This window comes from Vigna unguiculata, chromosome 8 (genome assembly GCF_037176805.1).
Source record: "Vigna unguiculata cultivar grain cowpea cultivar isolate G323 ecotype 2 chromosome 8, ASM3717680v1, whole genome shotgun sequence".
Taxonomy (NCBI): Eukaryota; Viridiplantae; Streptophyta; class Magnoliopsida; order Fabales; family Fabaceae; genus Vigna; species Vigna unguiculata.
The window spans coordinates 41,672,789-41,698,900 of NC_140799.1; the positions used below are offsets into that span (position 1 = coordinate 41,672,789).

Genomic DNA, 26,112 nt, shown 5'->3' on the forward strand with positions numbered 1-26,112 from the left:
AATAAAAATAAATAAAATAAATAAAATAAAGAACTAGTTTCCATGGCAAGAAGTGAAAAGAAAAGTTGGAAAGGGAAAGTAACAAAGCTTCCAATGCCATTATGCCCAAGTGGATTACAATGAAGCATGGCCCTACAAGTTTAAACCATCTAAGTCTTCCTTTGATCATTCCATTAATTCTTTTTTGCTTAGTCGCTTTCTTTTTCACCCTCTCATCTCTTCTCTTTCTAAATCTCATAAATTTATTTTTCTTCCATAATTAAATATATTTTTTACTTTTTAATTTTTGGTGAAAATTGAAATTACTTCCTCTTCGAAACTTTGACCTAATTTACTCTTTTAATTTAAAAAATCCGTGAATTTAGACTTTTTGACCAAACTTTATTAAATTTATCTGACGTAATCTTTTTTCGAAACTTTGATCTAATTCAGTCTTTCAACTTTAAAAATTCGTGAATTTAATTTTTTCAACCAAATTTTATTAAACTTATTTGACATTTGAAACGCGTTTCATAATAACATTTGAGTTATTTATATTCTTTTGCATATTTTTACTTTAATGTTAATTAAAATACATGTTTAAAACATTAAACAAATTTAAGAAAATTTAATTAAAAAGAAATATTTTTTTCTAGTAAACTATAAAACCACTAGTTACCTCAAGCAAGATGTAAACTTATATTTGAGCAAAGATGATTTGTTTATGTAATAACAACAATTATAATGACGACACCCTTGAAAAATATGATATTTTATTATTGTGAGTATAGATATTTGATGATTTTACTTCATAAACGTACTTGAAGTTAATGGTGCCAAATTGCCAACCATATATGAAGAGCTACCAAAAAAAAAAGGTAATGGTGCGAAACCAAATTGCCAATTATGAACACTCCTCATAAAAAAACAAAGTAATGGTGCCAATAGGAACCACAGCTAGTTCAGCTTACATCATCATATTCCAATATATATTGTTATATCACCAAATCAAACTCACCTGCTTTTATAATACGGAATTTTGTTTCCTATCATTTATCATACAGAACACGTATATCTCTGAAAAGACGACTATGCTGTTTGTTTCTCAGAAAATTTTCTTTTTATAATCCAAGTTTTTATAACAAATAGTAAAGATTAAGGCTTACTTTTAACTTTTAAAAATAAATAGATACATAAATAGAAATGATTAAATATGTGTTTGTTCCTTAACTTGTAGTGAATTTTAAAATTAATTTATTTCGAAATTTTAGATCAATTTAGTCATTTATTTTCCGAAATACGTGCATTTAGTCCTTTTAATCAAATTTTGATAAGTTTATTTGACATTTTAAACACGTTTCATAACCCTATTTGACTTAACATTAAAGCAAACATGTGTCAAATAGTATAAACAACTCAAATACAATCTTAAAATGCGTACGAAACATCAAATAAACCCAACAAAATTTGATTAAAATGACTAAATCCAGGTATTTTGAAAAATGAAAGACTAAATTGGTTTAAAGTTTCAAAATTGACTAATTCCAAAATTACTAAAAATTAAGGAATCAAAAACATATTTAATTCAAATATAAAATATTAATTTTGTAGATGTGTAAAACTGTGCATATTGACATTTAAGTCAAAATATATCAAACATTATAAAATAGTTTAAACATCATCTTAAAATGCATTTGTCATGTAAAAAAAATTAAGACAGTTGAATTATAAGGATTATACATTTTTACTTTAAAATTTGAAAACTAAAATATATCAAAATTTGAGGTAGACACAAATTTTAATGTTGTATCAAAGTAAAAATTAAAAACATATTTAATCTTAAAATTGAAAAAAACATTCTTAACTTTGAAACTTAATAATGCATGACAAGTTCTTCTAACATCATTAACAATTAACCTAAAGTTTGTGTAATGTTGTGTTAAGCACTTGAAGAAAGAAAAAAGTGGCATGACATTAAGAACAATTATGTGGGTGTATGTGAAACAGTGTTGGTAGTTACTATTTTTGGCAGAAATGACAAATATCACAAACATAGCTAAACTCAAAAAAAAAAAAAAGTGGGCTCCACTTGAAAACTAAAGAAAATATATGTTACTAATCATAAATCATGATTAATTAATAGCATAACCCTACTTCCATATCCCACAATGATGATTAACTCTGAAGGCAAGAAATTGATCACAGATCTAAACTGCATTAAGATGATAAAATAGAATGAGTTAATATAATATTAAGCATGCAATGATGGTCAAACCAATTATGGTTTTGATTGTAGTTTTTTTAATGTAAATGGGGTTTTGTTTAGTACTATTGGTGGGTTGATTCTAACCTTTTTTATTATTATTATTATTATTATTATTATTATATATTGGTGGGTGAGGTATATAGCAGACATTCATTTTCTTTGATGCCCCCATTACACCTATATGCCCCTCATCAAACCTATATAATTTTCTCAAAAACCATTGATTCCAGAATCTTTTCGCACCATGCGCACGTTAGCATACACTCCTCTGAATAATTGCCCATTGTTCTTCTTCCAGTACATTCTCAACACAATATTACAGTGTTACTTTCCACTTCTGATGGAACTGGGAACGGGACAATGAGCTACCTGCATTGACATTTTTACCCTTTTGGAAAAAATGAAAATTTTTTTCTCTCTCTATCTTTCAAATTCTTATTCCCTCTCTCTCTCTTGCTCTCACCGTTTCACCAGAACCATTTCTTCTCACATCTTTTTTTTTTTTTTTTTCTTCTGACTCTCTTTATCTTTTCTGGCACTTAAATCCGTATTCTGCAGTGCACAGTTGGAGTACTCCCTCTTTAAACACTGGAGGGTGCGGTCATTTTCAACTCTTGCAAAAGCAAAAAACACCAAATACAAGTTAAAATTAAAAGAGAATTGTTAATTAAATGAAGACCCCTAGATTCAATTATGGCAGAGCTAAAAAAAATGAACAGTAATAATTGATGCTTAAAAATTCTGGTTTTTTTTTTTGCTCCTTTTAAAAATTTTATTTTTAATCATGGTTTTTGTTTGCTTTTGGTTAAACCTCCCCCACCAGATGATGAGATAATCATGATCCATCCTCAATTAGCTAATGCTGCACACCAAACTGGAGAGAGAGATTGACAGAGGGAGAGAGAAAGAGAGAGGGGGACACCCAACGTTTTCTGAAAAACAAAATGGGTTATATCAGCAAATTTGCAAGAAGATGATGGTCAGTGTGTGATATTGTTCCACTCTTGATGTTTCTTTTGGGTGTTCAGAGGTCAGTGAGGCAGAAACAACCTGTTATAGAAAAAGAACAAATTTTCCCATCTCATTCACAATTCCTCTCAGTGGGTTTGATTTGGTGTGATAATTACCCCATGCTCCTCTCCCACCTCTTCTTATTGTTATCTCTTCAACTTCAACCTTCACGGATATCCACAAAAAAACAAACTTTTTGGTTGGACCACTCCAGTTCAAGCATAGTGGAGCTCCTTTCTTGAGATATACCAACTGGGTTTTGTGCAACTTTTCTCTTTTGCCTGGTGGAAATAGCTTAAAGTACCAAACTTTATGCGCCCTGAGGGGTGGACTGGTGAGAGAAATTTTGGGGTTTGCTTCAATTTTGCTTTGCAGTTGAAGATTCATGGTGGGGTGCTTGGTGCTTCAGTTTTTTGAATCTTCTGTTCAAGCTCGGGCTTGCCTGGAATCCTCAAGACTATTACTTTGGTGAATTTGGCAAGTATGTCTGTGAATCGAAAGCCTCCTGCTTCGAATGGTAGATTACAATCGAATATGAAGTCTTGGAAGGTGAATGAGCCTCTGCATGGGTCTAGTTCTCCCAGGACATGTAGGAGAAAACCCTTCCTCATTTGGTTCTTTGGCTTTGTTGCCATGGGGAGTGTTTGGTTCATCTTGAGTTTCAATACTAACTATTTGGTGAACAAGGAGAATGAAGCAATTTGTGAGAAGAGAGCAGGAATCTTGCTACAGCGGTACAATGTTAGTAGGGAACAGATTTATGCTTTGGCCTCCTTGTTCCCTGGATCAGATCAGGTGAACTACACTCTCCTCCTTTCTTTCAATTTCTAGCTTCATCTATTGTGGTCGTGAAGGATAATTGTGTACTTTTGCTCAGAAACTTTAACTATTTGACTTCTTCTATTACTAACTGCTCTTTCTGTTGAGCGTTAATTTCGTTAAACAAACAACTTCTTGTTGGGTTGTATATTTGAGCTGAGTGGAAGATGTTAAACAATGGAAACCAAGAGATTCTCTTAATGAAAGGGTATAAACTATCCTCTTCTGATTCTTTTCTGTACAAGGTTTTTCTAGCATCACTTTTTGTTGTAGAACCGGTTGATTTCTAAAAGTGACGGATACCCTCTTCGTAGATAATTGAAACAAAACAGTAGTTGTTGCTGATATGAATGTGAACATTAAACAAAGTGATGCTCCTTATTCTCCATCTTACCTGTCTATAATGCAGATTTTATTCAACTGTATTGATGAAAGAAGACTTCGGATGCTGTTAAGTAGCGGCATGGTCAGCACTCCACAGTTAATGTGTCCAGAGAATCAGGAGTTAAGAACGGAGCATCTTAGTGTAGCGGACACTGTAGAACCTATAGAGCAATGTCCAATTCTCAATGATTATGTCCAGGCAAGGATTGAATTATCATTCCCATTCAAAAATTATGTATCATTGTCCTCGGGCACTTCACTTTCGACTGATTTGGTTAGTTATTTCTTCCGTGGAAAGGTAGAATCTTTATCAAAGCTAAAACTTGTATTTGTTTTCCCCAATAGGTCAATAATTTGAATTGTTAGTTCTCCTAAAAAAGTGTTAGTATCTAAGAATTATAGTCTAGCTTACAATTCCTTTCCCCACTGCTTAACCTATCCTAGGGAGGCATAATATGGTTGTTGATTGAATGGAGATAAAAGGGCATAGTGACGGACTTTAGAATTCCTAGCTATCCTTTTCTGTAAGAATGGTGAGTTTGTGGAAGCTAGCTAGGTGAGAAATGCAACTACTAATAATGCATCATCTTATTCTACAGTGGTACCATTTTGAATGCACTTGAATGTAATCAATAGATTCCCTTAAATTGCCTATTCAGAATCATGGCATTCTTTTTAGTTTGGCTATGCCGTAATAAATCTTGTCTTGGTGTCTAAAAGACAGGGCATTACCAGTGATAGTCTAGCATTTCAAATCATTCAACCTACAACCTAACATTATAGTCATGTTGATGGAAAAATAGTGGATTTTGGGTTAGTTGCTGCAAATATTGCCTTTTCCATGTTGTCATTTATACCACAGACTCTGCTTCTAAGCTCGTGCTGTGACTATTAAAACGTGCACTCCTTGCATGTTTATTTGAAACATGTACTTCTATTAAATAATTAATTTGCTATTTCATGTTGGCTTTGCAGAACATTGTGCAACCGTGGGAAATGAGGGTATCTGCAATTTGGGGTCATGTGAGTTCATCTAATTTAACTAAAGGATTCTGGTGGGTCCTCACTGGAATTATAATATCCTACTTCTGTTTACTACGGAGGAGTCAAAAGCAGAAGATGGTTCAGGGGCATCCAGCTCCACAACAAAAGCGGCTGAAGCATTTTCCACGGGGTCCATCAAGGGGTGCTGGGAGGTGGAGGAAAAAATTACTTGTTGTATTTGTGTCACTTGGAATAATTGGGTCCTTTTGGTTATTTTGGCACCTAAATAATGACATCATGCAGAGAAGAGAAGAAATGCTAACCAATATGTGTGATGAGAGAGCCCGAATGCTGCAAGATCAGTTTAATGTGAGCATGAACCATGTTCATGCTCTGGCTATCCTTGTATCCACATTTCACCATGGTAAACATCCTTCTGCAATTGACCAGGTATTGTACTCAATTTTCCCACTTCATCATCTTATGCAGACTTACTCATGGCATGATCAATGACTGATGTTTTTCATGAGTTATATATGTTTTCGCTTAGTGTATCTTATGTGAATCTAAGTGTCATATTTGTGTGGCTTCATGGTAGACAGAATATAAGTTTTTTTTTTTTTTTTTTGGTTTTTATTTGTTTGCTAAGGAGAGCAAAATATGATTCTAAATTTCATCTGTAAAACTAGGGGAAAGGTGTGGTTGCTCACTTTCATGTAGTAACAACTGCATAAATATAAAATAAAATAAAATGAGCAAGAGTAATGGGAAAAGGTGGGATACTGAAAAAAGATGATAATATTGAAAAAAATGGAGTTCAGGTTGAGCCATTGATCTGTAATTTGTGACACTTAAGCTGTTGAGAAGTACAGACAATGAGGTTAATCTGTTACTTTATGATTCTTTTTTCTCCACAACTAGCCTAAAATAAAATTTCAGACTTCTCCATTTCTTTCATTGCATTATTGGTAGTGTTGTTGCAAAAGCTAAATCTCAAAGGAGAATGTCAATAATGGTATCAAACAAATTAATTTTGGTACTTTTACGTTGTCATTGCTATAGATTTTTATTAGTCAAGTCTAACTCAACACCAAAAGCTAGCTCGAGGGAGGAGGAGAGAATTGTCCAAGTCTTGTAAGGGATAATTTGGTTGGTCTTATTTTTTAGCCAATGTGGAGCATAATAATATGCATACCCTCATACCCAGGACTAGATGACAACGAGTGAGGCTTTTAACTTTTAAGGAGACATTTATCAGGTGGCCTATTGTCAAGATTGAATAGGCTTTGAAATCATAGTGGAAATGGCTGGGCCTAACTTAACTCTAAAAGTTAGCTCAAAGTGGGGGTTGCACTTATGGCTGTAGGACAAGGAGTATTTTGACCATATTTCAATCTAATGTGGGACATCTTAACAACTTCATATATTTCCTTTAAGTATCTGCTAATTTTACAAAAAAAGAAGAAGAAAGTTTGAGGTTTAAACTGGGTTCCTATTTTTACTCAAATTCTGATGTTGTTAACATAGAGAATGAGTGTGCTAGACTTTTATGGTTTCAATATGGTGAATGTTGCATAGTGTTCATGTTATATTTATGATCCTTCCCATGCTGTTCATGTTGTAATACTATCCATCTTGAGTGAAAACAACAAAAGAAAAGAGAAAAAGTAAGGAAAAATAACACTGAAGCTTCTGTTTCACTGCAGAAAATTTTTGGAGAATATACAGAGAGTACAGCATTTGAAAGACCACTTACTAGTGGTGTTGCTTATGCTTTGAAAGTTCTTCATTCTGATAGGATGCATTTTGAGAGGTACCATGGGTGGACAATTAAGAAAATGGAAACAGAGAATGAGGCATTAGTCCAAGATTGTATTCCTGGAAATTTGGATCCAGCACCCATTCAAGATGAATATGCACCAGTGATATTTGCTCAAGAAACGGTTTCCCATATTGTATCTATTGACATGATGTCGGGGAAGGTGTGTTCTGCTTAGCTTGCTGTCATTCTAACATGATTTACTTTTTCTTAGCAAATTGTAAGACAATGGCTTAAAAACTGCAAATGTAAACTCATCTATTCTGCACAAGCTTGAGAAAACTAAGTTGTGAAGTCATCAGTTAGAAAGACTTTTGTCTTTGTGTTTTCTTTATGGAAGGTAGTAGCATTAGATGCTTAAAGTTATGTGTACATGGAATTGAATACTCGATCTGGAGATCACTTAATAGCGTGTCTTACAAAATTTACTTTGAACAGTCAAAGTTAAATGTGGCATAAACAGAATCTACCTAATACAAGAGTTTTACTTTTGAACACCTCGCATCTCCTGTTTTTCAAGAAAATCAACTCTGACCAGTGGCATATTTTTCATGCTTAATCAGTTTATTCACTGTCATAACGGTGATAGACTAAGAAGAAACAAGACTAGGAGTTATCATCTATAGAATTATTTGTTAAATTTATCTGGCTGTCTAAAAGAAAATATTTTTGCCGCATTGTTACACAGGAGGACCGCGAGAATATTTTGCGAGCAAGGGCATCTGGAAAGGGCGTTCTGACATCCCCTTTTAAACTACTAAAGTCCAATCACTTGGGTGTTGTACTTACATTTGCGGTCTATAACACTAATCTTCCTTTAGATGCTACACCAGAGCAACGTATTGAAGCAACTGTGGGGTAATCCTACAGGCTACAGCTAACTGTCTATTGGTTAATATGCATTTCATGTGTGCTCTGATATACCTCCCCCCATAAGAGAATCACAAAAGTGTTAATGTGTGTATTGGTACCTATTAATATGCAGGTATCTGGGTGCATCTTATGATGTTCCATCATTGGTGGACAAACTTCTGCATCAACTTGCCAGCAAGCAAACCATTGTTGTAAATGTTTATGACACAACTGATGCATCTGCACCTATCACAATGTATGGTACTGATGTTACTGACACTGGCCTACTACACATAAGCAGCCTAGATTTTGGGGATCCGCTCCGAAAACATGAGATGCACTGCAGGTTTGCTTTCACACTATAATAATTGTGTAATGTTCAAAGAATTGAAATATCATCAGTGCATTTCCATTTCCTTTGCTTTTGCAGGTTCAAGCAGAGGCCTCCACTACCTTGGACAGCAATCAATGCATCAGGGGGGGTGTTTGTTATTACTTTGCTGGTGGGTCATATCTTTTATGCAGCAATAAATAGAATAATAAAAGTTGAGGATGGCTATCGTGTAATGAGTGAGCTGAAAAGCCGTGCTGAGGCTGCAGATGTGGCAAAATCCCAGGTATGATATATTTATGGGGTTTATACCGTGATATGCAGATTAATTGTTAGCCTGGTGGCAAGAGTATCGGAATTCTTGCTCACAATTATGGTGTTTATTGCATCATGATTATCATCATTCAACATCAGAATTATTTCTGATAGTGTGTGTACATTCTTTTACTTAATTAAAATTAATATTTGGACTTCACCTCTGAGGATTGCTTTCCCTTTTTGTAGTTTCTTGCTACAGTTTCACATGAGATAAGGACTCCAATGAACGGTGTTTTAGGTAAGTGAAAGTCTTGATGTTTTAATAGATAATCCCAACCTGTCAATACATGGTGATAATTATCAGCCATTTAAAATCATTTCTAGGCATGCTGCAAATGTTGATGGACACCGAGCTTGACAAAAAACAGATGGATTATGCTCAAACTGCACATGATAGTGGTAAAGATCTCATATCAGTCATAAATGAGGTTCTTGATCAGGCTAAGATTGAGGCTGGAAAGCTTGAACTTGAAGCTGTAGCTCTTGACCCACGTGCTATTCTGGATGAAGTTTTATCTCCTTTCTCTGAAAAATCTAAAGGAGTAGAGGTGAGATACTATCTTTCAGCTACCTTAGTTTTGTACCTCAGTTTTACATTAAGTCTCACTTGAACTTTGTTCTCTATACTTTTTGTTGACTCCAGCTGGCTGTTTATGCATCCAATCAAGTACCGCAAGTTGTAATTGGTGATCCTAAACGATTCCGGCAAGTAATTACAAATCTTGTCAGCAATTCAGTCAAGGTTTGCTGTATTTAATGCTGTATTTTTTGTGATTTATTATTCTTCACATATATTGTAATGCTGGAAACATCTCATAATTTTAGGCGCTGCTGCATTTTCTCCCTTTGAAGCATACTTGGCATTGTAACCCACCTTATCAATTAATCCCTCAGCTTTTGATCTTGTCCTTTTGAAAGTGTGCGTGCCCTTTTCTGATTGATTTTAAGACATCAAAGCTGAGTTAATAAGCAAATTCATCCATAATCCTGGTGATATTGATCTTTATTCACTATTTCTTTACAGTATCACCTTTTTTGTCTTTAATATTTTTTTTTTTTTTACTTTCACTAGCAAGTGATCCGTGCCCGTGGTAGGACATTGTAATAATACATAATCAATTTAAAGAATTTATATGTTTTTCTCTTCTATTTAGACTTTGAAACAATCCTTTCGAATTTCATATTAAATTAGTGGATCTTATTCTTATTGCTTATTTATAATCTGTCTTAATTAGTTTACTTGGTGCGTTTCAGTTCAATCATGATAAAGGACATGTGTTTGTCTCTGTTCATCTGGCAAATGAAGTGAAGAATCCACTTCATGTTATGGATCCAGTGCTGAGTGAAGGCATAAACATCAATCAAGATGTATCAAACAGAACATATGATACATTAAGTGGGTTTCCTGTATGCAACAAATGGAAAAGTTGGGCAAATTTTGAAAAGTTAAGTAGAGTAGATGATCCTGATATTATTCAATTATTAGTAATAGTTGAAGACACAGGTACAGGAATTCCTACAGATGCACAAAGCCGCATATTCACGCCTTTTATGCAGGCTGATAGTTCCCCCTCCCGAACGTATGGTGGAACTGGAATAGGACTGAGCATTAGTAAGTGCCTAGTTGACCTCATGGGAGGAGAAATTGGATTTGTAAGTGAGCCTGGAATTGGAAGTACATTTTCCTTTACTGGAACTTTCAGAAAAGGAGAAAGCATTTCTCTGGATGCAATGTGGCATAATAACAGTTTTGGTTCAGAGTTCCAAGGATTGAGAGCATTAGTGGTAGACAGAAGAAAAATCCGAGCTGAGGTCACAAGATATCATCTGCAGAGATTGGGAATGTCTGTGGATATAACTAATAGTCTGAATTCTCAATGCTCTTGTCTATCTAGTACTTGCGACATGAGGTAATTTACCATTTTGGCAGTCTAAAAGTATAAACTTTCCTATTTATGTTTTCACATTCTGCAATAGCATAAGAGCAGTAACTGAAAAATATAGGTGTAAATATTGTTCTTAACTTAAATGTATCTTGTTAGACTTCAGAATAATTCACATGTACTAGTCATTTACAATGGAAACAGAGGATTTTAGAATATAAAAAATCAGTATCACCTGCTTTATGGGAAATTGAATAAGAAAAAAGCATAGGTGACATTCACAATAAGTTTTTTCCCAGACTGACTTGATGATCCTCGGTGCTTACTTTCACGTGAAATATGAATGTTGTTGATCTTGAAAAGGTTTAAGGTGCTGGTGTTCTGGGGAAAACTTAGTTTTTGTATTAATAAATTGGACTAATTGGTTGTTCTGAATCAGTTTGATAAATTCTATCATTATTAAGATAATACACATTTCCTCAGTACTAAATTACTACTTTTGCTTTTTCTTCAGTATGTCAGGCCAGTTGGCCATGATTTTGATAGACAAGGATGCTTGGGACAAAGAATGTCTTATCTTATGCAAAATCAAGAAGCTTAGACAGAATGGCATCAAAAGGGATCCAATAGACTTACCGAAGATTTTTCTCCTGGACACCCACCCTCAAACCGACGAACATGATGAGCTAAAGTCGGTTGGTATCATAGATGATGTACTGATGAAGCCTCTTTGGCTTAGTTCTTTGGTTCACTCTTACAGAGAGTCCCTTGGTGCTGAAAAAAATCAAGTACATAGGAAGAAAGTATCCAAACTTGGGAGTTTATTAATGAACAAACAAATTTTGGTGGTTGATGATAATGCAGTGAACAGAAGAGTTGCAAAAGGCTTTCTACAGAAATATGGCGCAAAAGTTACTTCTGTGGAGAGTGGCATGGCTGCTCTAAAGGTGCTTAAAGTGCCACATAATTTTGATGCTTGTTTCATGGATCTCCAAATGCCAGAAATGGATGGGTAATTAATCTTCTTATTCCTATTTTTCAAGTTTCTGAATTTTGATTTCAAATGAAGACACCGTTGTCACCTATAAGAATAGAAATTAGGAGCAATGGCTGGTCTAGTAAGTAGATAATAATTAATAGAACTGGTGCCAAAATTCATACTCCTACATTTATTTTCTTTTGCTAAAGAACCTGCTACCTAGAATATTTTAACCGTAACTTCTTTTTCCTGGGCTTCATGACTGTTTCGCTTACCTGCAAAAGGTCTACTAAGATATAATTTAAAAGTATTTCTCTGTATTTTAAATGGTACAGTTTTGAAGCAACAAGGGAAATCCGCAGAATGGAGAGAGAGGTAAATGAGGAACTTGCATGTGAGCAATCATCTGCAGAGATGTATGGAAACATATCTTATTGGCACATTCCAGTACTAGCAATGACAGCAGATGCAACTCAAAGTTCAAATGAAGAGTGCAGAAACTGCGGAATGGATGACTACGTGACAAAGCCATTTGAAGAAGAGCAGCTTTATATGGCAATGACACGATTCTTCCAACCAGATTCATAGTGTGGAGTGTCTAGGTTAAAAATGATTGATTAGTAGTTCAGATACCTGCTGACAAGTGTTGACCAACCTCATGCAACATGTCAAATGTCAGTTTTCCATTAAAAGAGCTAGCGGGTGGATTAATTCTGGCTAGTTATGTTCAGATATTGTAATGGTTGGACATGCCCCAGCCAGCATCAAAGCTTTCAATTCTGCATAATGGATCTCAGCTATGGTATTGTTTACTGATAGTAAGTACCATGTTCTCATCCCTGGAGTTCCTTTCATTTACTTAGTAATGATGCATAAATTTCCAGTGAAATTCACTTATCTTGAGCCATGGTGAGGATTTTACTTGTAAGACTATACACCCATTAATAAATTTTGTTCCTTTTTTCATTTTTTTCAGGATGCTGAGTTCAAGTTCAAGATGTTATCACTTATTGCAGCCCAGGAGATCAACAGAAGGCATAATTGCATTGGTGTATATAACCTGTTTTTGGTTCCTGCCTCTCATCTCTGATTATTCTTTGTGTATATTTATCCAGAGCAATTAGATTAAGATAAAATGTTACAGTAACGACATCATTGATTCAATTTTTGTGGCCAAGATGAAAAAAAGGGTGAAAGATCTTTGAACCCTCAGAATTTTGTAAGTAACTTGTAAAGGAAAGTTATTATTACATGACACCGGTAGAATGGCATATGTAACAATATCAATATTTTGTGACTACGGAAATTTCAACTTGTCACTGAGTTGTAACTGTTTCTTTCCACATAAATGCTCTGTGAAGGCTAATAAATGTTCAATTCATTAAAGTTGAATGTTGAGCAACAAGTAAGGCTACTGGTTTGGTAGATGAGACAGCAGAACATGAGGACCACTAACGAACTAAGACTTTTTTTTTCACACTGTAAAGGGCTAAAGAAAAAAACGGGGTTAAAGCTGAGGAGTGTGTGTGGAAAGTAAGGAAGAAAGAAGGAAGTGAGATAAATAATCATTTTGTCACTGAGAGGGAAAAAAAGGTAAAATCGTTGTTGAGTTGGACGAACTTCTGACAGCAGAGAAAGTTAAGAATATAAGTCTTTTTCTTTCCCCGAGTGTGTGAGTGTGGACCATGTGCCAAAGCATCACATAACCGCTAAAATTGGAAGTGGCGTTAGAAATAATGAGCTTATTTATTATGAGAGATTATATATATAAATGAGACCAATTTATATACAAAATTAATACTATTTTTAATCTAAGATATTAACACAACGAGTTTATGTTTAGTTTTTGTCATCTTTAAATAATCTTCTCCCATGCTACAGCTAAGTTCTTTCTGTCAAAGTGGCCACCATGAATGATCCACCTGCAAGGGAATAACGTAAAATTCCTGATTAGCCGTTAGAAAGAGACCATAACTTCCTTGCTTTTTCTTTGGCTGTTTGTGTACTATATAAGCAATGTCTTTGGTATTTATTCTACACACTCACTAGTCTTTATCAATCACCAAAGGCTCTGTTATCTTCTCTCGAAAATGGCAACATTGAAGCTGAAGTTAATGCTTCCTCTACTTTTCCTGTTCATGATTCCTCCAAAACCAGGTAACGGAAAAGTACTTCTTCCTCTACCCCAGAAATAAAAACATTAACTTTTTATTCCCTCTCCCTATTGTATGCATTGTGTTGATCTGAAAAAGTAGATTACATTGCATTGATGCAGCATATGGGGAGTTTGAGCAATGGTGTGTTGCTGATGAACAGGCCACACAGAATGAATTGCAGACAGCTTTGGATTGGGCTTGTGGAAAAGGAGGTGCAGATTGCAGAAAGATTCAAGTGAACCAACCTTGCTATCTTCCAAACACGTTAAAAGACCATGCTTCTTATGCCTTCAACAGCTACTATCAGAAGTTCAAGCACACTGGTGGTTCTTGCAACTTCAGAGGTGCTGCCATGACAACAGAAACGGATCCTAGTAAGTATCAAACTCATTCCTCATAATCACTCTCTGATTTCCTATTTTGGTATAACTAGGCACATGATGATGATGTTTTTTACCTCTGAATGGAGGATTTCTTAAGAAGATACAAGCAGAGTTTACAATTATATCCAAAATCCCCATACAACATTCAAAATAATTCAGTTTTTAGTTGTTCTAAGTTTGCAGCATAGAACAAAGTGTGTGAATACTGGTGATTTATAACCTTTGAATTCTTAATGTTTGTGCACAGGTCATGATTCTTGTCACTATGACTTCATTCCATGATCGCAACTGTGACAGAACTTCAAATAACTGCAGCAATAACGAGAAGTTGGACTTTTTTCTGGGTCCCAAACTCCAATTAAGCATTTTTTTGTAGATTTTTTATTTTATAATATGGATAGAGCTGAAATTTTCCTTTGCAATTGCAAAAACTAATAAATTAATTTCTTTTTTCCTACCTTAATAGATGTGTAGTCCAATTTAATTTCGTCATTTTTAACGGTGTGATACAGTACTAGTTTTCCGGCACTGGACCTCTGACTTCTAAGGCCCAATTCAAATTAAATTATTAACTTGGCCCATATGAGTGTATTTTGTCTTGTTGTGTTTAGGGAGAAGGTTAGTTTCACATTTTGGTTAAAAATTCCTATACTTGAGACTTCTTCTTAATAATTCAATATGTATCATAATTTTAAAATTTTAAATTATAATTAGGAATGACAGCAGAATGGATCAGTAAATAAATTATGAGTCAATAAATTTGATAAAATCTTTGAGGCAAAGTGTGCCTTGCACCATTTCATTCATGAATTAAAGGAGATATCCTCAAATTGGAATATCACATAGTTGGAGCGAAGCTGAAGATGTTGTTTTACAGTGCTTTCAGTTTCAACATTTTTGGATCAGTAAATTTTTATTTTGAAATATTTATTTCAGAGTGTAAAAATTATACTTTGAAATATCTCAAATTTAGCTCTTTTTTAGTTATTTTTTACATAAATTTTACTTTTGCTTAAGAATGATACAAGTAAAAGGGTACATGGGCCTCCATACATGAAGTTTGGCCTATCAATACGTAAATGGGCTATACAATATTGTTTATCAATTAGTCTCAGCCCAAGTGAATTAGTTTAAGCTCAAATTATTTGTCAATTTAATTTTATCATTAGAAACATTTGGTCAATTTTATTAGTATATTCAACATCAAATCTTTAACATAAACATTTAAAACTGAAGTTATGAAAATAAATAATAAACTTTTCATTGAAAATTACTTCTTATAATGAAAACGTAAACATCATTTAATATTTTTTTATGTCTTTAGTTTTGTCATTTCATTCTTTATGGAATTTTGACATAAGTTGAACATCGTATAAAAGCAATCATCCATAAATTCATTGTTTTTAAAATTTTAAATTAAAGATAATGTCAATTATTTATTTATGATTTTTCATTAATCTTTTCGAAAGAGCCAACATATTTGTTTGGCTGTTTGTGTACTATATAAGCAATGTGTTTGGTATTTATTCTATACACTCACTAGTCTTCATCAATCACCAAAGGCTCTGTTATCTTTTCTCGAAAATGGCAGCATTGATGGTGAAGTTAATGCTTCCTCTGTTTTTCCTGTTCATAATTCCTCCAAAAGCAGGTAACCCCAGAAACGAAAACATAAAAATGTTGGAAATAAGTTTCCATTGTGTTGATCTGAAAAAGTAGATTGATTGCATTGGTGCAGCATACGCGGTGTTTGAGCAATGGTGCGTTGCTGATGCGCAGGCCCCTGAGAAAGAATTGCGAGCAACCATGAATTGGGTATGCAGAAAAGGAGGTGCAGATTGCAGAAAGATCCAAGTGAAGCAACCTTGCTATCTTCCAAACACATTGAAAGATCATGCTTCTTATGTCTTCAATAGCTACTATCAGAAGTTCAAGCACAGAGGAGCTTCTTGCAACTTCAGAGGTGCTGCCATGACAACAGAAATGGATCCTAGTAAGTATCAAACTCATTCCTCATAATCTTTCTTATGGAAGTATCGACTCTAATATTACTGTTGGGTTATATATTTTTTAATATATTTTGATTACATATAAATTATGGTTATAGTGATCGAGAGAATGTAGTTTTATGATTACGTAACATTAATTTTACACATACAAAATATTTGACACTATTTTTAACTTCAAAATTTTAAAACAATAATGTTATAGATTTTTATTCTTATATAATATTTAATTTTGTGTATTTTAATATGAGAATTTTATCTCACGATTTAACTATAACTAGGATTTGAAATTATTCTGTTTTTAATTGCTATAGATTTTTAGCATAGAACAAAGTGTATGAAAATGGTGATTTATAACCTTTGAATTCTTAATGTTTGTGCACAGGTCATGGTTCTTGTCACTATGACTTCATTCGGTGATCATAAATGAGACAGAAGACTTAAAATAAATGCAACAATAAATAAACTCCAACATTTGTCTGGCTCACAAACTCCAATTAAGCATATATTGTGGACCTTTGTCTTTTATTTAATAATATTGATGGAGCTGAAGTATTTACAATTTAGTTTAAAATATAATAAATAAGTATAAAATAATTAGTAATTAAGTATCATATTAAATGAATTTTAACTTTAATAATTATTAATATAATTTTATTTTATTCAGAAAAAATACACACAAATATTATATAATTACAATTGATAAATTATTTGATAAATATAAAAAAATTAAAATAATAAAATAATTTTCACGTAATTGTATTGTAATTAAATAAAATTATATTAAACGTATGAATATTATAACACTTATTTAAAGGAATGTAGTAATAAAATTTAGAATTCTATATAATAAATTTTATACTAAAAATATTAATGTACTATCATAGTAAATAATATAAAAATCATTAAATAATTTTATTTTAAAAAATTAATTTTATATTTAATAATAAAAAATAATTTTCCATCACAGATTATCATCGGTCAACGTTTTTAATTTTTAATTTTTAATTTTTAATTTATTTCATTATTGGAGGTGATTATGATTATCTCACCTGTAATAATATGTTTGTGAAAATATTTCTACAACGTTTTTTCTTAACGGTATGATTTTATTATGTAATTAAAAGTAAAATAGAAAGTTAAACCTGAATAAAAAAAAATAATTATAAAATATCATGGAACAATATTAATAGAGGATGAACTTTAAATTTAACGACAGTAAATTTCATTATTTTTTCAATATTTTTTATGTATATATGAAAGAAATTCTAAATGATGACCGTATAATATTTAGGATTCAAAATAAAATAAAATTGTACTAATGATTATTGAAGTTAAAATATATTTAATGTCATAATTAAATATGATTTTTTTATTTATTGGTTTACAGAAATTATATTATTAAATTAAAATTTATTTAATATCAAAATTAATTATATATTTTTATAAAATTAAATATTTATTAATTATTCTTAATTAATACTTTTAGGATAGTAATTAGACATTGGTTAACAGGACTCTTTATTTAATAATGTGACACAGTACTAATTATTTGGACTTCTTAGACCCAATTCTAGAGAACTTGACCCAACAATCAGGTCCTAAGCAAGGCAATATCTTTTAGCACCATATGCTTTCTTCTGCACCTCCACATGTGAGGAAAAATCTAAATTGTCCATGATTCTAGATCGTATTATCCATCTACATTCTAAAAATGTATTTTGAGTATAATACAGATAATGTATTTTCAAATTTAAAATTATATTATAGATAGTATATTATATAATACATTCTGAATTATTTAGTTCTTCCTTCTATATTATCATACCAAACTAGTCCTTACCTAAATATTCTCTCTCAGAATCATCATTAGAAACATTTGGTCAATTTTTTGAATATATTCAGTATCAAATTTTTAATATAAACATTTAAAACTGAAGTTATGAAAATACATAATAAATTTTTCATTGAAAAGTACTTCTTATAATGAAAACGTAAACATCATTTAATATATTTCTTTTATGTGTTTAGTTTTGTCATCTCATTTTATATTTTATATGGAACTTTGACTCATATTAAATTATTTTTTATTATAACAAATAACTTTTTTATGTTAAAGTTAAATTTTGTTTGACAAAGAGATCATGAATGATAAACATATTAGGGAATACAGTAAAATTTCTTGTTAATCATTAAAAAGAGGTCATAACTTACTTTTTTTAATTATTGAAAATTTAAGTTTCACAATGAATAAAAATAATAAAATTGAACATTATATAAAAATAAGATCTATAAACTAATTAATCTAAACTCATGTTTTAATAATATTGAATCTCTTCATTAATCTTTTCGAAAGACCCAACATATTTGTTTGGTAGTTTGTGTAGTATATAAGTAATGTGTTTGGTATTTATTCTATACACTCACTAGTCTTTATCAGTCACCAAAGGCTTTATTATCTTTTCTCGAAGATGGCAACATTGATGCTGAAGTTAATGCTTCCTCTACTTTTCCTGTTCATGATTCCTCCAAAACCAGGTAACGGAAAAGTACTTCTTCCTCTACCCCAGAAATAAAAACATTAACTTTTTATTCCCTCTCCCTATTGTATGCATTGTGTTGATCTGAAAAAGTAGATTACATTGCATTGATGCAGCATATGGGGAGTTTGAGCAATGGTGTGTTGCTGATGAACAGGCCACACAGAATGAATTGCAGGCAGCTATGGATTGGGCTTGTGGAAAAGGAGGTGCAGATTGCAGAAAGATTCAAGTGAAGCAACCTTGCTATCTTCCAAACACGTTAAAAGACCATGCTTCTTATGCCTTCAACAGCTACTATCAGAAGTTCAAGCACAGAGGAGCTTCTTGCAACTTCAGAGGTGCTGCCATGGCAACAGAAACAGATCCTAGTAAGTATCAAACTCATTCTAGGATTTAAAATAATTCGGTTTTTAATTGTTATAGATTTGCAGCATAGAACAAAGTGTATGAAAATGGTGATTTATAACCTTTGAATTCTTAATGTTTGTGCACAGGTCACGGTTCTTGTCACTATGACTTCATTCCATGATCATAAATGAGACAGAAGACTTCAAATAAATGCAGCAATAAATAGAGCTCCAACTTTTGTCTGGTGTGGACCTTTGTCTTTTATTTAATAATATTGATCGAGGTGAAATATTTACAATTTAGTTTAAAATATAATTAATAAGTATAAAATTAGTAATTAAGTATCATGTTAAATGAATTTTAACTTTAATAATTATTAATATAATTTTATTTTATTTAGAAAAAAATACACACAAATATACATAATTTATTGGATGAATATAAAAAAATTAAAATAATAAAATAATTTTAACTTAATTGTATTGTAATTAAATAAAATTATATTAGAAGTATGAATATTATAACAATTATTTAAAGGAATATAGTATAATAAAATTTAGAATTCTATATATAAATTTTATAGTAAAAATATTAATGTACTATCACAGTAAATAATATAAAAATCATTAAATAATTTTATTTTACCAAATTAATTTAATATTTAAATAATAAAAAAAATCCATCACAGATTATCATCATTCAATGTTTTTTATTTTCTATTTTTAATTTATTTTATCATTGGAGGTGATTATGATTATCTCACTGGTAATAATGATGTGTTTGTGAAAATATTTCTACAACGTTTTTCTTTTTTAACGGTATGATTTTATTATGTAATTAAAAGTAAAATAGAAAGTTAACCTGAATAAAAAAATTTAATTATAAAATGTCATGGAACAATATTAATAGAGGATGACCTTTAAATTTAATGACATTAAATTTCATTATGTTTTCAATATTTTTCACGTATATATCAAAGAAATTATAAATGATGACCATATAATATTTAGGATTCAAAATAAAATAAAATTGTAAATTGAAGTTAAAATTTATTTCATGTCATAATTAAATATATTTTTTTTTTATAAAATTCAATATTTATTAATTATTTTTAATTCATGTACTGATTAACAGAAATTATATTATTAAATTAAAATTTATTTAATATCACAATTAATTATATAATTTTGTAAAATTAAATATTTATTAATTATTCTTACTCTTAGGATAGTAACTAGACATTAGTTAACAGGGCTCTTTATTTAATAATGTGACGCTGTACTAATTATCTGGACTTTTCTAGTTAACTTGGCCCAACAATCAGGCCCTAGGCAAGGCAATTTCTTTTAGCACCATATTCTTTCTTCTGCACCTCCATATGTGGGGAAAAATCTAAATTGTCTATGATTCTAGATCGTATTATCCATTACATTCTAAAAATGCTTTGTGATGTGTAATCTAAAAATATAATACAGATAATATATTTTCAAATTTAAAATTATATCATAGATAGTATATTATATATTATCATACCAAACTAGTCCTAACCTAAATATTCTTTCTCTCTCTCAGAATCATGATGCCATGCCATGTAAGTTAGGTTTTTCATCTGATATTACTCAAAGAACTAAACACCTTTGTTTACCTCAAAAACAGGAAAAGTATATAGCACTGATATTCATATTCCTATGTAATATTTTTGGGGTTTCAATGGTTTCTCCAATACTCAAGGAACCAAATTGAGAAACCCTAAAACAAGAGTCAACCAGAATAATTTGAGAGGTGAAGCATTCTACTGTCTCTTTTTTGAATGTGGAATTAGAATTAACAGCATGGTTCCTCCAAAGTCAAAGTCCTCGGTGGACTCTGCAATTCAACAAATCAAATAAAACAGACATTCTGATTAAGACATCATATATAAAACCAAAACTATACATTAATTGAGGAGTGATCCTAGCCCACAAATCTCACCAAAACCATATCCTAATTATGCACTTATTCGATTCGAGTCAGGAGCTAAAATACACCATTCTTTGTAAAATTCTAATTTTTTGTTTCTGGTTTAACTTAATCCTGCAAATTGTAAACTGTTATTTCTCTTGGTGAAACTTTTTGCTGAGAAAATTGACTAGGAAACTGAGATGATGATGTTAAGCTGAAAATGTCTTGTTTTACCAGTTCAAATATGGTACTGTGCTTGACAAGTGCACAAGTTGTTTCTTCCAGTCCAATATTCCAAAATTCTCAGACGTTTTTGAAGGAAATAAGCAGAACATGCCAAACAACACTTGTTGGTCTAATGTGCTGAAATGCCCTAATCAAATAACTGACTTCTGACTGATATATATATACTTGACGAATTCTAAATTGCAATTGGTTATGATATACCTAGATTCTAGAAAATAACCTATAATTAAGTACTAAATGCTCGCTTACCTTGTCCTTCACAAATTGAATTAAACGTGTCATTTGTTACTGTTGGCAACAATTGTTCCGTAACAGAGATTGGATAGAGTAAGTCACAATCAAATTATGGTATTTGGACTCATAGGCTCCTAAATAGAAAGAATCGTGCCCTGACTAATAGTTATAGTTTTTTATCAAGTAGTAAGCAGTCGATCCAATAATTATTTGATATTATCTCCAACATAAAATCTTAAGAGAATGTTTTATTCGATATTAACTTTTTTATTTTTACATGATTTATAAGATTTATTATTTTTCAATATTTTTCAATATATATATATATATATATATATATATATATATATATATATATATATATATATATATATATATATTTATTGTTACAGAGACCTCACGTGCGTTACCATTTGACAACTTGTAAATTTAAAAATGTTTTTTATTTGGAGTGGTGGATTTGTATGATTTGGAAGTAGAAAAAGGAAAAGGGTAAACCCTAAACGAGAGATGGAAGAAGAATACATGGGAACTTCTCCACCGCACACTTCCCAATCGGAATTTGCCGCGTCACGAAGAAACAGAAACGCAGTGCAGCCTAAAATAAGGAAGAATTTGTTCGAAAGTAAAGAGTGGCACATGTGCGGAGAGGGACCCATGTGTTTGCCAAAATGCGTAGCAGAACATGTTGTTGAACAATAGCCTTTAAAATTTACAAAACCTGCAACTTCGGTAATTGATGAAAGGATAAGAAGAGGACAAATTGTGCAGATAAAAAGGAGAGAACATTAAGGTAATGTATCTCCCAAAAGGCCTTACATGGGCGGTGCCATGACAGAGAAACCGAATGCAAAAGTCAAGATCTTTCATTATGGCTTTTAGCTTTGGAACACACTCCTCAAACTTGGTAACATTTTCAGACATGTAATTGGACCGAGTTTAAGGCTTGCCCCACAGTGAGTGTGTTCGTAAAACATTGTTCACTCTGATTAGGTTCGGCTTCATCTTAGGAATTAGGAATCGGGGGACAAATATTTATCTGCAAGGCCTACACTTTCTCTTTATGCATGCATCCTAAAGTACTACAATCGACAACCTTTTGCTATTTCATCAACGTTTCTCACAATAATAACTTCGTGTCTCTTAAGTTCCTCTTTCTTTCTCATAAGCTTATGCAGTTTTGTTATCCATCAAAAGAAGAAGGGGTTATATATCTTTTTGCAAAAATGATTTTTTAAACATTTTTTTGACAAAGTTATTATATAGGGTAATTTTTTACTTTTTTTTTATAGAAGTTACAAGAATAAAGTAATCAATTTTAGGGTTTTTTTTACTAAAAATAGTAGTTTATTAAAGTTTGTGAAATAAAATTTTGTCAAAGTATGTTTTTCATCTTTTTGATTTCTTAAGTTTCGATCAGGAAGTAAAATGTATTAAACGAGTTTTTCAATTAAAAATATATTAAATTGAGGTCATAATAAAACGTATTTAAAAATTCAAATAAATTTAACATTTTAGTTAAAAAGATTAAATCGACTAAAATATGGAAACTAAATTAAATCAAAATTTAAATAAGAAACTAATTCCAAATTTTATTTAAAAATAAAAAAATAAAAACATATTTAATCGGTTAAAATTTTAGCTTTGCGATCTTTACTGTTACTTGTTAAAATATCATACTTAAAAAAAGACGTATAGATAATTTCAGTCCATTTAGAAGATAAGTCTTTATCTTTATGTTAAAAGATTTAGGAGATAAGTCTTTATCTTTAAGTTAAAAGAAGATGTTTTAAATTATATATGAAAAGAATAATTGGAATGTGAAAGTTTATTATAAAGGGATATTTCTCCCATATATATGGATGAATTGAAGTCAATTATTGAAACCTACTCCCTAGAGATTTTTTTTATTGATTTCTAATATGTCACGTGGCTAATAGAATAACTCACTTAATTGTCTTTTAACTCTAGTATTATAACATGTACATTTTCTAGTACTATGCTTTAATTAAAATTAAAATTTTACTTTAAAAATTTACATATTTTTTATGCAAACTTAATATATATACACAAAAGTATTTTTTCTGTTCCTTCATTATTGTTAAGGAATACTGTTGTAGCAACCCATCTTCTTTACTTTCAGATCTAGCTGAAAAAAAAAATTAATTCCATTTTGATAAATAAATATGTTAATTCTAAGAGTTAACTCTTCAACAATAAAAATGCAGTGAACCTTGACGAAATGTGTATACAGGGGGAAGAAAAAACTTTCAAAAAGGGATTCGATTAAACTGAAACATTGCATTGTTAGACAACTTTAATCTTAGGATTAGAATCTTATTACTTTATGAATGAAGTACATTAAATGGACTAAATGATAATTGAACTGTTTTACTTTTTATCCTTTTAACCAATGCTGTAATCAACAAAACTGAGTCGTTGTTAACAATCAGTTGAAAAAAGCTGTCAAATTAAAATTAGAACAAATTATTATTTTTTTTCTTACCCTTTCATATCTCAATAATGACAAAATTTTGAAATCTCAAAAGCTAATTAATTGACATTTTTAGCCCAGTTAATTCAGAAGACTGAATTCATATACTCTCTGAAATGTCTTCAATCAATAGAAAAGAAAAAAAAAAACATGTCGACACAATTATCAAATGAAAAACATACATTTTAGTTAAACTTGCACTGCAACATCTTGTATTCAAATTTGAAATTCTTTTACGCTTTATCTTTAAAGTTTGAACTTTGTTGATATCCAAATCCTTTGGGCAATTCGTGGAAGGGGCAAGAATTATTTAACATCAATGACTGACCCCATATGAAGATCTAAATGTGGGGAATGAAATTAGGGTGGATTATGGGAGAATGGCTTATGTCACTCCCATTTTAATAACTAAATTTTGACAATTTTTCTTATAACTTGTAGTAATATTTTCTAAATAATTTTCTTTTTTTTTATTTTTTTTATATTCTAAGATCACTTAAAAATATGACGTTAAATTTATCAAAATGTCATTATACATTAAAAAAAAATGATTTAGAAGAGATGATAGATGATCTTTGCTTGACCGAGGAGCTAAATTAAGTACATGCTCCACAAAATGCCAAATAAATAACATTTTCTTGTCTTAGTAGATCTTCCACAAAATCGCTGGCGCACACCAGAATAAACACAAAACTCCAAATTTCAGCAATTGGAAAATAAAGGACAGTAAATAAGGTTGTGTGGGCCATTATGCACACTCACTTTTGAGTGGACAAAGTATTACCAAGATTCCTTTTTTTTTTTTTCTCTTCTTCCTTTTCTCTGTTTAGTTCTTTGGTACATTTGATTCCCTAAGCATATTTAAAGGCGAAAACTATTTGCCAAATCACATCAACACTTGGTTTCGTTTTGCAAGAATAGTGGATGCATAATAATTCGACACTTGGTTTTGTTAGGAACGTGAGTCTAAGTCTCGCGTCGACTACAAATGAGAAAGTAGAACACTATATAAGAATAAAGATTCTTAAATTTATTATCTTAAAGTTTTAAATCAAAAATAGTGTCAATGTCTTATATGATTAAACTCGTTTTATTGATGTTTGTTCTCCTGTGAAATCTCTCCTTCTATAAACCCAACAGGTTTCACCCAAAAAAAGAATTTGTGGGTTTATTCATTTACGGTTTCTAGAGAAAAGAATTATTATGCATTTGTTGCCGTTGTTTTTTCAGCATTTGATTACGAACATGATCCAACAATATCACAAGAGCACGCGTATAAAGTAACACTCATATATTATGTATGTATGGTGGACCTTAATAAATAATACCTCTTTGCTTTGTCTTTTATCTTTTTCTTCTTCAAATTTGTCAGTTTATTTGAAATTTGGGATTCAAAGTCCGTTATACGCAGATTGTTTATTAACAATCTTCCAAAAAGTTTATACATCTAGTCAAATTATTTCTATTCGTACCACTGTGCATTGGGTACATCAATTCAAAAAGAAATAAAATTCACACGTTGTATTAAAAAAATCTATTAATTCTAGAAGAAAATGGTTGAAAGCTAATTAACAATTATGAGATATTATTTAAATTCACTTGATCTATCTTATTGCAGTTATCGTCCAATCCTTTTTTTTTTCTTTTTTTGTTTTAATAAGTTGAAGACGCAATTATGGAAGATATGGTCCAAGAATGCGCACTCTTAAATAATTTGGGGTTGTAACTTTCCATGGACTACATCATTATAGTTTCTAATTGGATTGGGATAAGAGGTAGTGATTATTTTAAAGCTTTAGAGATTCTAATAGATGTTTTCTAGATAAGTTCAATGGATTATGAAAGAGAATAAGTGCAACAAGCAAAATTAATATATTATAAATAAATGTAAGGGTTTAAGAATAAATAAATAAAATGCTAAATTAGATAGAAAGGGATCAAGTGCATGTTAGCTGAAGTGTAAGGCACTACTTCTTACATCATGATTCCATCGCCTTTAATGCAAGCTTCTCTTCTCTCTCCTCAAAGTTTTCCATGTTATTTATCGATCCAAAAATTATACTATATTTATATATCTGATTTTTACGTGATTTAATATGAATTATTAATTATTTCAAAAATAAAAAGTAATAGTTA

At 31.2% G+C, this 26,112-nt stretch overlaps 4 protein-coding genes across 4 annotated transcripts; all 4 read left to right on the forward strand.

Annotated features, from left to right (window-relative positions):
• The first annotated feature begins 3,071 nt into the window (after positions 1-3,071).
• Positions 3,072-12,974, forward strand: HK2 (histidine kinase 2). Its single transcript, XM_028085712.2, has 14 exons — positions 3,072-4,051; positions 4,485-4,757; positions 5,435-5,893; positions 7,150-7,425; positions 7,951-8,120; positions 8,248-8,460; positions 8,545-8,731; positions 8,950-9,001; positions 9,088-9,311; positions 9,407-9,505; positions 10,018-10,673; positions 11,161-11,658; positions 11,961-12,443; positions 12,602-12,974. The coding sequence occupies exons 1-13, from the start codon at positions 3,740-3,742 to the stop codon at positions 12,211-12,213; spliced, it is 3,672 nt and encodes a 1,223-aa protein (XP_027941513.1). The 5' UTR covers positions 3,072-3,739; the 3' UTR covers positions 12,214-12,443; positions 12,602-12,974.
• A 608-nt stretch (positions 12,975-13,582) lies between these two features.
• LOC114193978 (glucan endo-1,3-beta-glucosidase 4-like) lies at positions 13,583-14,627 on the forward strand. The gene is made up of 3 exons (XM_028083992.2): positions 13,583-13,782; positions 13,901-14,155; positions 14,412-14,627. Exons 1-3 carry the CDS (start codon positions 13,716-13,718, stop codon positions 14,444-14,446), a joined length of 357 nt encoding a protein of 118 aa, XP_027939793.1. The 5' UTR covers positions 13,583-13,715; the 3' UTR covers positions 14,447-14,627.
• A 918-nt stretch (positions 14,628-15,545) lies between these two features.
• On the forward strand, positions 15,546-16,732 carry LOC114193979 (glucan endo-1,3-beta-glucosidase 4-like). Its single transcript, XM_028083993.2, has 3 exons — positions 15,546-15,815; positions 15,903-16,157; positions 16,556-16,732. Exons 1-3 carry the CDS (start codon positions 15,749-15,751, stop codon positions 16,588-16,590), a joined length of 357 nt encoding a protein of 118 aa, XP_027939794.1. The 5' UTR covers positions 15,546-15,748; the 3' UTR covers positions 16,591-16,732.
• On the forward strand, positions 16,013-19,363 carry LOC114195614 (glucan endo-1,3-beta-glucosidase 12-like). Its single transcript, XM_028086141.2, has 4 exons — positions 16,013-16,157; positions 18,611-18,708; positions 18,827-19,081; positions 19,208-19,363. The coding sequence occupies exons 2-4, from the start codon at positions 18,642-18,644 to the stop codon at positions 19,240-19,242; spliced, it is 357 nt and encodes a 118-aa protein (XP_027941942.1). The 5' UTR covers positions 16,013-16,157; positions 18,611-18,641; the 3' UTR covers positions 19,243-19,363.
• The last annotated feature ends 6,749 nt before the right edge of the window (positions 19,364-26,112 follow it).

Bases quoted from the DNA above. Each gene is read 5' to 3' on its own strand.
- LOC114193979 (XM_028083993.2), top strand. From the start codon at position 15,749: ATGGCAGCATTGATGGTGAAGTTAATGCTTCCTCTGTTTTTCCTGTTC. The intron at 15,816-15,902 runs GTAACCCCAGAA...GCATTGGTGCAG, and splicing joins CATAATTCCTCCAAAAGCAG to CATACGCGGTGTTTGAGCAA. The intron at 16,158-16,555 runs GTAAGTATCAAA...GTTTGTGCACAG, and splicing joins GACAACAGAAATGGATCCTA to GTCATGGTTCTTGTCACTAT.
- HK2 (XM_028085712.2), top strand. From the start codon at position 3,740: ATGTCTGTGAATCGAAAGCCTCCTGCTTCGAATGGTAGATTACAATCG. The intron at 4,758-5,434 runs GTAGAATCTTTA...TTGGCTTTGCAG, and splicing joins GTTATTTCTTCCGTGGAAAG to AACATTGTGCAACCGTGGGA. The intron at 9,312-9,406 runs GTGAGATACTAT...TGTTGACTCCAG, and splicing joins AAAAATCTAAAGGAGTAGAG to CTGGCTGTTTATGCATCCAA.
- LOC114195614 (XM_028086141.2), top strand. From the start codon at position 18,642: ATGGCAACATTGATGCTGAAGTTAATGCTTCCTCTACTTTTCCTGTTC. The intron at 18,709-18,826 runs GTAACGGAAAAG...GCATTGATGCAG, and splicing joins CATGATTCCTCCAAAACCAG to CATATGGGGAGTTTGAGCAA. The intron at 19,082-19,207 runs GTAAGTATCAAA...GTTTGTGCACAG, and splicing joins GGCAACAGAAACAGATCCTA to GTCACGGTTCTTGTCACTAT.
- LOC114193978 (XM_028083992.2), top strand. From the start codon at position 13,716: ATGGCAACATTGAAGCTGAAGTTAATGCTTCCTCTACTTTTCCTGTTC. The intron at 13,783-13,900 runs GTAACGGAAAAG...GCATTGATGCAG, and splicing joins CATGATTCCTCCAAAACCAG to CATATGGGGAGTTTGAGCAA. The intron at 14,156-14,411 runs GTAAGTATCAAA...GTTTGTGCACAG, and splicing joins GACAACAGAAACGGATCCTA to GTCATGATTCTTGTCACTAT.